At 40.2% G+C, this 13,165-nt stretch overlaps 1 protein-coding gene across 1 annotated transcript in view; it reads right to left on the minus strand.

The window, feature by feature from the left end:
- The window catches only part of ripor3 (RIPOR family member 3), a 72,091-nt gene that overhangs the window by 16,980 nt on the left and 41,946 nt on the right, over positions 1-13,165 (minus strand). Inside the window, 12 exon segments of the mRNA XM_034165955.1 lie at positions 458-554; positions 1,110-1,271; positions 1,383-1,543; positions 2,979-3,105; positions 6,618-6,631; positions 6,634-6,765; positions 6,993-7,081; positions 7,084-7,118; positions 7,298-7,340; positions 7,441-7,504; positions 11,438-11,587; positions 11,990-12,043. Coding sequence (XP_034021846.1) covers positions 458-554; positions 1,110-1,271; positions 1,383-1,543; positions 2,979-3,105; positions 6,618-6,631; positions 6,634-6,765; positions 6,993-7,081; positions 7,084-7,118; positions 7,298-7,340; positions 7,441-7,504; positions 11,438-11,587; positions 11,990-12,043 — 1,128 coding nt within the window.

Here is a 13,165-nt window from a genome sequence, read left to right on the forward strand (position 1 = left end):
AATTATGGAAGCTCAAGACTGGAGGTGAGCTCGCAAAATACAGTAAACATCCAGACCTACAATGATCAACACAGAGAGCAATTAACAACCAACTTTAAATCCCCTCAAGACTGAGAATACTGTAATATTAAACAAAATACCAGCAAGCTTCCTTTAACCAGCCTGAACATCACTTAGTGAAAGCTGCTGTTAGATTAAAAAGTTATTTTGCATCAGAATTTCAATTCAGTGTCAGTTTAACCTCCTGTTATATTATAAGCTATAGAGCAGAAGTTTTAAAAGACGGCTCTAGATTTTTTTTAGATGAGGAGGCCGAGTGCTGTATGATGGTGGTGACCTTGGTTAGGTTTGAAATATTTATGTTGATCATAGATATCGCTGCTGTCGCTAAAGATGTTAGAATTTGACACAAAACTCTTTTTTTCCCTTTTTTTTTAAAAGTTTTTTTTTTTTTTACCTGCATGCTGTCTGTGTCGTGTTCTGAAGCAGTAACATGTGCGTCAGCATCTGGATCTCCAGGTGAGTTCTGTCTCAGAATGTCGGGAGTATCTGACCTGTTTTGGAGACGAAAACATCATCATACTTAATCATATGGGGGGGGTAGTATAACTCATGTGTGGTGCTTTCTTTCTTGCATGTTTACTGGCATAAAATGATTTGTCCTTCTAATGAAGTTCATTAAATAGAACTTTGGCTTTTCGTGGGTCAGCTGTAATAAGTTGTGGTGGAGTTCATAGTCTGAGGCTAAGGTTTTTGGTTGGATGACAAATTTAACAAAAAAAAAAAAAAAATCTGTGCTGGGTTTTGGTCACAAAGGGGAAAATTGATTGCTCCTGCATTAATGATAAATATCCACCAGGTGGAGATACTGCTTTCAAGAACCTTGTTGACAGGCTGGTGTGGGACATGATGATGACCAACCTGTTGCCTATATTAGTAGATGAGGACAAGGTGAAGGTGGGGAGTGGAGCTGACAAAATTATTTTACAACACTGGACGTTGTCATGGATACATGTGCTATTTTTGAACAGTGTTTTTTGTGAGATGTAGGAAAATGTATCAAAATTATGATCAGCTGAGGTGTATTCTTGTGGTTGTACTGCACTGACCTCTGCAGGACAAGTAGGGAACTATTCTCTGCTGCTGTGGACGAAGTCTCCAGCACGTCTCTCCACTCGTCCTCCCTGGTCTGTTTAGTCTTCCCAGAGACGTCTTCCTCTCTCAGGGACAGCTGAGTCAGGCTGGTGCTTTGACTCCCGCTGGAGGCGTAGCTGTGGGAATGTACGAGACTGTGGAGCTTCCAAAATGACTTTTTAATTTTGAGCCGTTTACCACAACAAATCAGCAATTTCCTTTGCCAACTGCCACCCAGCACCACCCACCTTGGAATGTTTGCACTCTGCGGGCTGTGATTGGATGTGATGGAGGTTTGGGAGGGGTCGGACAGGTACCTGAGCAGAGACATGCCTCCTCTGCTGTTGAGACCTTTAGATGTGAGTGATGGGATGGAACCTTGTGGATCCTCCAGATCACGCACCATAGACTGAAGAGAACAAAATGGCATTATCGAAGTAAAAAAACAAATGAATCACCATTATTGATGGAACCAACAGAGAAATGTGTAAATCCGCAGAAAATACAAAAGTTTATTTGGCCTCAGTAGAGAGCAGAGGGTAGCCTACCGTATTTTCTGGAGTATAAATTGTGGGATTTATTTAGTCATTTATGCTAATTTGGGAGGTCTTATAACTTATAAACCAAAATCTATATATTAAAAGTGTAGTGGCCTCTGTGTACGTGTGTGTGTGTGTGTGTGTGTGTGTGTGTAACTTCAGTCACAGACAAACTGGGGAGAGCTGACATTTGATATGCTTATATACTGGGTCAAGGATGAACGCTGTGAAAAGAAAAGGTAATAGGACAAACATTTTTGAAGAAATTAGGGATATTAGGTAGCAACAGTGAACAATGGACATTAATATCACCATTGATGAATGGATGAATGAATTTATTTGTCCGACACACAGATGAGCAACAATAAAGACAATAACAAAACTTAAAAGGAACAATGTACAGAGAACCCGTGTGGCCGAAAGGGTGAAGGCAGAAGCGAGGCTTATAAACACCCTCCCCTTATACCATTAAAAAAAAAATTATATATATATATATATATATATATATATATATATATACACTCATGACAGCTTTACAAAAAACAAAAAGAAAAGAAAGTGCATGAACTTAATCAATCACCGAAATTTCAAAATACAACCAAACAAGTAATAGTGAACATGATAAATATGGTAAACCTAATCCTTCAAAATATAACGGGCAAATATGTTCTTTTTGTAGCCTTTTAAAACTAACCAATGTACCAAGTATTTTAATATTATCATTACAGTTATTCCAAATATTAACACCCCTGACGGAAACACAATGACTTTTAACAGTAGTACGGCTCTTCAATTTCTCAAATAATAATGTTCCTCTCAAACTGTAGCTGGGATCCCTCATTTTAAACAGATCCTGGACATGTAGAGTCAAAAGCTTATTTTTTACTTTATACATAATCTGTATTGTAGTATAATCAACCAAGTCCCAGAATTTTAAAAATTGCAGACAAGCAAATAACGGATTTGTTGGCTCTCGATATGGTTTATTACTGATCATTCTTACAGCTTTCTTTTGCAACAGAAAAACTGGTTTAGTATTAGTTCTATATAGATTTATAGAAATTTGGCATAATTTATTACCACCCTTGAAAAATGTCAGCTACCTATTTTATAAACACAACCCAATCTAGAGCCCATGGATCCCCACGGGTAACACATTAGTAATAATTATTTTATAAAGGGCTATGACCCCCTGATCAGGTCTCATTTCAGACTGAGCCTGGTTTAAGTGAACCCGGTCTGAGCTAAAGTCAGCTAAGTGACCCCCCCCCCCCCCCCCCGGGAGTGTGTCTCTTTTATACTCACGATAAAGTATTTCTCTGTGAAAGACGGGCTGTTCGGTACCGTCCAGCTATAAATGGAACTCTTTCTGTTGAGCACAGACGGCCTGCCGACGGACAGAGTATGGATCTTATCAGCGCTGTCAAACGGACTGTGGGAGCACAAACAAACAACACAAACATGCATGTAAGAGTTAACATGTGGCATGGTGTGTATACTGCTAAAAAATTAATTAATTAATTAATTAAAGGAACACTTTGAAAATACATCAGGTCTCAGTGGAAAAAAATAAATCATGCTGGAGATCTTTCCTGAAGTGGATTGGGTAAGGTGTTAGGAATGAAAGGATACTACAAATTGTCAACATACAGAGGGCTAAATTTAAAGACACCCCAAAAATCAAAGCAAAAAAATGATGTGCTAGGCTTGTCCACTTTTGTATTTCGTATCTATCTTTCTATAGATATCTACAGAAATTTTGGAAGCATGAATAGAATTGGTTAATTTACCTTTTTCTTTTTTTTTTCTTTTTTTCTTTTTTTTTTTTTTTACTTTTTTTCCAAATATGAACCTAAAAGAAAAAGTGTACCGATCCCGCTTTTGTGTTGAATCGCTGTCCGTGGATGAAATCAATGCACATTCGAGGTTACACAGAAAACGCCACCAACTTATAAGTTGATGTTTTATATAAATTAGCGTAAATGTTTACTGATGAGATGGTCGCTGAACAGCGACAGTGATTTGAAGTCTGTACAGAGTGAGGTTTTTATGAGACGCCGTCATTTGCACAAAAGTAAAATAAACTTAAAATGGACAAAATATTGAAGGGAGTCTGGCTGCACGTCACATGACATAAAAAAACCAAAACACCGCAGTAAATTCATCCCAATGCAAATGACAAGAGATGTAATCAATTCATACATGTTTAATGAAAAAAGAAAGTTTATATTTGCACTTTGTCTCACAGTACTAAAGTGTCTGACAACTGCCCTCTGCTGCTCACAGATTAGAGATACTGTACCGAACTGTGACACCCCTCATATATACATATGAGGACACACACACACACACACACACACACACACACACACACACACACCACACACACACCACACACACACACACACACACACACACACACACACAGAGTCTATATGTGCAAACTATTCATCAGCACTCAAGAGGTGAACCCACCAACCACAATCTGCAAATACGACAATTATTACCACACACTTCCCGATCGATGTAAAACATTCCTGATGTGTCCGGCGGCGGGTTTGTCTCCTGTGCCGTTGGCGTATCAGGAACGATCGGGATGGTTAAAAAAATTAAGAACTTGCATAACACGTGTGTGCCAGTTGGATTACGACACAGATCGTGCAGTGGACATTCACTTGCACTCATTTGACAACATAGTCATGCGCCGCACGGACCTGTTTCAGTGCTTTCGTCGTGCTAGTCACCAATCAGACAGCTCCTGGCGGGACAGTGTCATTTGCAGTTTGAGGTGCTCATAAAATAAATGTACTCACTGAGCAGTGTTGTCGAATGTGGATGGTGATACCCGGTGTTTTCTACGTTCTCTCACCCTCCATCTCCATAGAGGATTTGTGCAGACGAATATAAACATGTATTCATGGTGCACTGTTTTTAACTTCCGACTAGGGATGGGCATTGATAAGATTTTATTGATATCGATGCCATTATCGATTCCCTTATCGATATCTCTTGTGAATTTTCTGTGTACTAAAAGCAGGGTTTACAGGTTTTCTATGTCAACAACATTTTAAATTGGTCACTGGATCCTTGATCTCTGGACATAAATAAAACTAAATAAAATCTGTAGTTTTTCTCAAAAGCATTTCCTTTCAGACATTTTGGCATGAATGTCTCTCCATACCTCTGAGCTGAGCCCAGCCGGCTGCTGCATGTCAGCGCAGGATGTTTCATTTTGGGAGGAAAAAAACATTTTGATCGATTGCAGTTTGTATTGGAACATTTGGAAAGAGGTGTCATTTGATTTAAACGCTGTTTCGCTTTGAAGCTATTAATTCCGACTGGACTCGGCAGAGAGCCGCGTAGCGTTTGGAGCTGTGTGAACATAACGAAGGATGATTCTCATTTCTTTCTTAAAACAAGACAGGAGTCCCAGTTAGTGACTTTAATCCACACAAAAGTGACTCACGATTGACATATTCAGGGATGAAAGTGGTAAAAAAAAAAAAAAAGCTGAAACCCAAAATTACCCCCAAACAGTACCCACACGAAAATGTCTGAATTCTTGAAATTCTGAAATGCAATTAGGGACTATTCCAGACAATAAACTGCAGTGAGTGCAGCTTCAATTTTGGTGAGAAAAAACCAACTTTCCTTATTCAAATTCATTCCAGGTGTATTCTGCTCTTACTGGGATGCAACAGTTTTCTAGTTTGGCAGATAGTTCTGGAGGAAATCACTGAAGAAATGAACACATTGAAAATATGGTTTGACCAAAACAAATTGTCATTAAACTTAAATAAAACAGGGATGAAGTGGAGGTGTAAGAGTCACTGGGTGTTCACAGAAAACAGTTATTTATTTCTATATGTATTTATTTATTTTCATTGTTAGATGGTTTTATCTTTTCTGTTGTGTTTTGTTTCATCATGTTTTTTTTTCTTTTTCTCTAAAATTGTATTGTAGCATTATTAGTTATTATGAGTTATTATTACTATTATTGTTGTTGTTGTTGTTGCTATTATTAATTTATGAATAAAAATAAATAAAAAAATTAAATTTGACTCTTTTACGACAATGCATGCTGAGCCATTAATTATTATACAGAAAAAACAAATGCACACAAATGTGCTGAGACATGAACAGCTTAATGCTAACTTTAACATTGAAAGCACCTTAGACATGCTAATGCATTAGCATCGGTCCTACTTTTAAGTTATACATCTATCAACTGTTTCAGAAGACCATAACAGGTCAGTTTAACATAAAAAAGGTAAATATTACTCACAGACATATGCTCTTAAGGGTTTTAGGTGGAGAAAATTTAAGATAAAGCAAATAAAACAATGAATCAAAGAAGCAGTGATTCGCAGATCGAAGCAGTGCTGCTTCGATTGGTTCAAGGTTCAAAGCAAAGCTGCACCACAGAAAAGTTGATTACAGACCCACTGCAAGGTCTGTAATCAATGTAGAGAAATGATCATTTTCCTGACAAACACCCCCAAAACAACGGTCACTCTAAAGGACCGATAAGGGAATCGTTAAGCAAAAAGGTTATTGATGTCGGTGGATCGAATCATTTCTTAACGATACCCGAAAGGAACCAGTTCTCGGTACCCATCCCTACGTCTGACACAGTTAATTATGATACACGTCTATGAGACAGGGGTACTGAAAAGGGGAGAATAAGGAGAAGGATTCTAGGGGCCCGTGACTGACAGGGACCCAGTGATATGGTGACAAAGTACAAGTAGTGACAAAAGTAATATGGGGGGTGGCCCAATAAGATTACTTTTCATGGGGCTTTTCTATAGCGTTTTGTCATAGGTGGGTTCCCTAATTAAGACTCTGAGAGCCAGATTGGAACACATTTGGACACACATCTTTATAAATATATAAAACAAAACAAACTCGAGAGTTTGTATCACAGACTCAAATGTGTCCTACTTCCAGGTGACCTCTCCAGCTGCAGTTTAAGGGTTCCCAGCTCCGTCACATCCACCAGCATCAGTTGGGGCCTCGCCACAAAGAAACCCGCACTGGCACATGTTACCATGCCAACCATCAGCCAGCTCAAACCCTTCAACTCCATCACCTGAAAGACAGGATTTAGTGGGTGACGTGGTCAGGTGCCCTTTCTCCCTATATTTAAGACTCCTACCTCACATCTCTGTGTGAATCACTAGATGTTTAATGTGCAGCTTAGTCACTGTTTGTGAATTTGTCACATTTTGGGTCCAAAAACCTGCTCACACGTTCATTCATTCATTCATTCCCATTGTGCACGTTCACCCCCCGTTTGAGCGCAGTGCACTTTCTGACCTTGATCTCAAAGTTGTTGTGAATGTGCGGGAGGAAGATCATCTCCTCTTCATTCCAGGACTGCGTGTTGTCTGATTCCATCCTCCCTTGATCCTCCATCGCTGGCGGCCACAGCCGCACCACCACCTGGTCACATGACGGCCATGATGAGCATTTGCAGCACTTTCACTGTAAATATCTTGTCTTGTGACATCACAAAGACTGGATGGAGAGAAAAGTCGGTTGGCAGAGGCTGGTTTGTTACCACCCTGGCAAAAATTTTGTTCTCACCGTTGAAATTAAAATCTCGACACGGAGAATCTCACCCGTACTGGTCTCTGGGGCAGATCCGAGCGAAGCCGATCAGCCCTGGAAGTGAAAACACAGATGAGCATCAGGAAGACGGCATGCAGCTGATAATCTGCAAACTGCTCTGGGAGTGCATGTGTGATCATGCATGCGTGTGCACCTTTCATCCTGATGTGTAACTCCCCGAGCAGGATTTCTAACTCGCCTTCCAAAGCTAACATGTCCTGCAGGAAGAGAGACAGAAAAAAAAAAACATTAATGGAATTTAAGAAGAAACAAATCAATCTTTGGCAGATTGGTTTAAGTATTTGAGATGCAGCTAATATTTCATTACTCAGTACTTCTGCATTTCCTCCTGGTCAGGGAGGTCAAAGGTCAGCGTCATGGACAGAATAAGGAGCTTTGTTGTGCTCAAGGGCAGCTCAGGAGGGACATCAGCCAACATGGTGGGTTTGAGCTCATGAAGCAGTTCGTTCTCTAACCGCAGCAGTGACGGCTAAACTGTCCATTTATGTGGGCGTGTCTTACAGTCCAAATATGGAATTCCTACACATATGTCGCAAACCTTAAGTAGTTTTGAATATAAATGAACATTAAAAACACACACACACACACATATTGCATAATATGACACCTTAAAAAATCTAAAATTTATGGTCAGTTAACCAACATTTTGGGGTCACTGTGCCTCATGCCACCAGCTAATGTTTTGACTTCACTTTGCGCTATTAAATGACATCACTGATGTCAGAGTTCAGCTGCATTTGTTCGTTCCAGGAGAACAGAAGTCTATGCTGAAAACCGCTGTTCGATATCTCATCCACTTTGTGAGATATTATCATTATTGTATTTTTAGTTGATGAACTCTGATTTGACCTTTGACCCATGACCTTGACATAACCTGTGTTGCGAGAGGACGGTTCACTGAGTTTATGTACTGACTTGACTGAAACTGCCTGTTTGCTTTTTGAAGATATTGACACTCACGTTCGGTGATGACCTCTGCTAATCAGACGTGGGCCTTCAGGGCCTCCTGTGCTGGCCTTCATATTGTCTGAATCACAAAATTCATTTTCACAATTTAATCTATTAATATATGTTACATGAATTTTACAACAATCATTCCAAGAATTAACCTGCACATCAGCAAAGCAGAGTATTGTAATCAGTACTGTGTGTGTGAGACTGTGACTAAGATAAAAAAAACACCATTGGCTGAATTTTAATCAAACTTCGTGGGAATATTACTTGGGCAGATATCTCGAGATGATTAAGTTTTAGAGATGATTGGACAAAAGGGCCAAGTCCCCTAAAACATGATGTGATAACATATTTCTGCTATATCTCCAGAGCTAATGGGGCTGGAGTGATGATGTAAAGTTTATACCGGTCTGGTTATCCGGCAGCTTTGTAGTGCCATCGCTGCATGGGACAGAGAAAATTAAAATCATTGTGAAGTGAGCATTGAACGGATCTGGGTATTGCAGGGTTTCTGAGTGAAGGAACACCTGGAAATGGTAAATAGACTGGATTTATATAGCGGTTTTCTATCTGCATCAGACACTCAAAGCGCTTACAAATATGCCTCACATTCGCCCTGATGTCAAGGTGCTGCCATACAAGGCGCTCACTCACTACACACCGGGAGCAATAAAAACCTGGACAGCATGTGTTTTTTTTTTTTTTTTACTTTGTTTCTTTCAGTCTCCCTTCTTTTGTTGGGTTTGTTGTCAACTTGCTGCCTTGCACTTCAGCCTGTAGGGGCAGTCATGCACCATTAGGTTTGACAACTGTTGAGAAACACAAGAGAAGAAGGGGTTTGCTATGTTGGGCGTCTTCTGTGATTCCGTGGCCTGCTAGCTAGCTTGCAGCTATGTCAGCAGTGTTAGTTGATCAGTTAGCACCCCCCTCGCCCCTCTGTCAAAGTGGGACTTAGCTCTGTTTTGTAACACACAGTGACTGAAGGAAGATAAAAAGGGATTTGTTGGTGGTTTTACTGAGAATGACTTTTATTAGAACACACCAATGGACTGCGCGAGTGTGTCATTGAACTTACAAAGAATGGACTTTGTCTTTTATATGCCTTGCTTAGATCATTGCTGCTGGTGTGAAAGATGTCTGTGGTGATGACTTGAATCTGTCACTCTGTGTATGTGTGTGTGTGCTTGGTTGGAGCCTGAATTTGAATTCAACATTGCAGTTGTCCAATCTAGAAGAGAAAAACGCATGGATCAGGGTCTCAGCATCAGCCAAAGACAGGATAGGCCGAATCGTCGCTATATTTCACAGGTGGAAGAAAGCAGTCCTCATAATATTTCTAATGTGGAGGTCAAAGGACAATGTAGGATCAAAAATTACCCCAAGGTTTCTCACTTTGTCAGTGTGATGTATGACACACGAGCCTAGGCTAAGCGTTAACTGGTCAAATTGATGCCAATGTCTCATTGGACCAAGAACCATCATTTCAATCTTATCATATTTTAAAAGCAGCAAGTTTCTAGACATCCAACTTCTCACTGATGCAAGGCAATCTTCTAAGGATTTTATGTGGATGAGATTACCAGCAGGTATCAGCATGTATAACTGAGTATCATCAGCATAGCAGTGAAAGGTAATCCCAAAATGCCACAATATGTGCCCAAGGGGTGCTATATAAAGGGAGAAAAGCAGGTGGACTAAGACAGACCCCTGTGGAACCCCAAATTTCATGTCACTAAGGTTAGAGGTAGTGTTACCGTACAAAACACAGTGAGAACGACTGGTCAAGTATGACGTCAACCATGCAAGGGCACTCCCAGTAATCCCAAAATGATTTTCCAGCCTATCAAGTAGAATATGATGATCCACTGTATCAAATGCAGCACTAAGATCTAACAGCAACAGAACTGTAGTGGTGTCCGAGTCCATTGTAAGCAGAAGATCATTCACCACTTTAGTGAGAGCCGTCTCTGTGGAATGATATTTTCTAAAAGCAGACTGCAGCGGCTCAAAGAGATTATTCTCAGTAAGATAGTCCACGAGCTGCCGTGACACTACTTTTTCCAGAATTTTAGAGCAAAATGATAGATTTGATATCGGCCTATAATTTTTCAGTACACTAGGGTCAAGATTAAGTTTCTTAAGTAATGGTTTAATCACTGCAGATTTGAAACATTTAGGAAAGATCCAGAAGTTAAAGAAGATTATCATTTCCAGCACAGTCGGTCCAAGAGTGGGCCACAGGTCCTTAAACAATTTTGTTGGTATAGGATCATATATACAGGTTGTGCTTTTTGTTGACATTACGACTTTCGCCAGCATGGAGATACTCTCAAATTCTGTAATCTAGGAAATACCTCAGTAATGGCACCCACCTCATTAGCAGAGTGTAGTGGCTGGGTTAGGGCATGCTGGGATATGTTTAACCTAATGTCTTCTATTTTCTTCTCAAAGTAATCCAGGAAATCTTGAATTCTGTTTGTGTTATTTGTGTTTATGGTACTTTTGCTTAGTTGGTAATATGAAAACATGGGGGTGCTGTGAGGTTTTTTTTTTATCATGTTTCTTTGGTCGTTATTTGGGATCCATGTGACACTGCATGGGCAGCATGGTGGCTTAGTGGTTAGCATTGTTGCCTCACAGCGAGAAGGTCATGGGTTCAATTCCCGCCTGTGGCCTTTCTGTATGGAGTTTGCATATTCTCCCCGTGTTTGCGTGGGTTTCCTCCGGGTGCTCTGGTTTCCTCCCGCATCCAAAACACGCGGGTTAGGTGGATTGGAATCTTTAAATTGTCCATAGGTGTGCGTGTTGTGTGTCTGTTCGTTTCTCTGTTTGTGGCCCTGCGACAGACCGGCGTCCTGTCCTGGGTGTACCCCACCTCACGCTCTATGACTGCTGGGATTGGCTCCAGCCCCCCGCGACTCTTAATTGGACTAAGCGGTTGAAGATGAGAGCGAGAGGGAGAGAGAGATGGTTTCATGGTTTTATGGTTTCAGTGACTTCTGCATTTATTGTTGTCACTCTCAGGTGTTGAGCTTTGATTCCTTTTAGTAAAAATTAGTGTCACAATATGGAGTGTGTGAGTCGAATGATGACGGCCTGCAGTGACATTGTTTTAAAGCAGTTGAATTAAGGGGACACATCACTAAAGGAAATACTTAAATTTGAGCGTACACTACCTGTAGACTGTGTCTGTGGTTCCGGTTGAGCTCCAATAAACTTTCTCTGGAGGCTCTGGTGGACGGAGACAGAGAGAAGGCTCTCTTCATGTTGACCGCTCCCTTACACAACCGCCACTGAATAACAATAGACTCATAGAGGTCATCCACCTGAAGAACAACAGACGGGCTGGAGACAGATGGACAAATGGACACGAGCAGTGAGACAGATGGACAATGGACAGATGGATGGTGGAAACAGAGGGACAAACGACAGATAGGTGGCGAGACAGATTGACAATAGACAGGCGGTTGGTGAGACAGAGGAAGAATGGACAGACAGATGGTGAGCTAGAGGGACAAATCGACAGACGGGTGGTGAGACAGAGAGACTAAGGACAGAAAATAAGGAATAATGTAAGTATTGAAATATATTATTTGAAGGGACTCGTATGTAATTACACATTAAAACATTTTAAATACCAAATCTGTAGGTGGTTTCACTGTAGGTCCAAACCTGAAACCAGCTTATTTATTGATTTTTTTATTTATTGCTTTTTTTTTTTTTTTTACCTTGCTAATTTGGAATTCTAGTCGTCGTATATACCGCTCCAGGATTCTGATCTCCTGTTGGAGGGACAGAAGTTGATTGTTTTAGGCCATAACCAATTTACACAAGAGGTGAAATAAATCAAATGAAAAGTCCTTTTGCATGAGCAGTGACTTAGAGTTCAAGTAATTCTTAAAAATAATCAGTTTTTGAAATCAGAAAGTGCACTTACCAAACATTGCTTATAAAAGTTGTCTTTAACATAATGGTGAATAAAGTCTTAATTATGGCTTTTCTGGCATGAATAAAAAATGATTGGCCATGTGCCAAAAACTGGGTCCCTTGATTGAAGAGTAACAACATGACAGTCGGAATCATTCACGTGACCTCGTGCCATCTTGGCTTCAAAATAGCATTCACTGTTATCTGTCTACATGTAAATTCAGCTATTTTATTATTCACTGAAAATGCCGGGTTGTTGTGCATTGGAGGCACAAATAGACACAACAAGGGCTTCAAGATGTACAGATTCCCTTCAGATCGGAACGGAAGAAAAAATTTGGGAAAATAAAGTCAGCCATGTGAGATGGAAGAGACTTCATCATCAAAGTTTTGTGAGGTAAATTTATTGTTCAGTCCCAGTACAGTAAAAACTCACTTAAAACAATCATCTTATAAACCGGATATTTGCAGTCCTGTACAAAAAAGTCCCAGAGTTTTTGTATTGTTTTCCATGTAATAAACCTGTATATAACGGATTTTCGCTCACATCAGATAAAATACCCGTCCGATCACATGTATTATCCATTAAAAACCCTCGCATGTGGGACCGGAGTCATTTCATGATTAAAAGCCAGACCGTTATTTTTTTCGGACTTGCAGCCTGATGTGCACCTGTTAATCAAACACCCGCAAAAGGCTTCGATTTGACACTTTTCTACTTTCACTACTTCATCTGCCATCATATTATATAGTTTTTGTGGTGTGCACGCTGATTTACAAATGGATCTGAAATTCAGCACATTTAACAGCATGAAGTCGATAAAAGAGGAAAATGTTCAGCTTACCTCTGAATTGGAGGTGATGACTGTAGAAAGAAAGCTTGTTGAGGTGAAATTAGTCCAGAATAAGCAGAGATTGAGAACTTTAAAACTGTCACACACGTCATTGCATGACACAGAGTTACAGAGCTGCAGAAG

This window comes from Thalassophryne amazonica, chromosome 3 (genome assembly GCF_902500255.1).
Source record: "Thalassophryne amazonica chromosome 3, fThaAma1.1, whole genome shotgun sequence".
NCBI classification, from domain to species: domain Eukaryota; kingdom Metazoa; phylum Chordata; class Actinopteri; order Batrachoidiformes; family Batrachoididae; genus Thalassophryne; species Thalassophryne amazonica.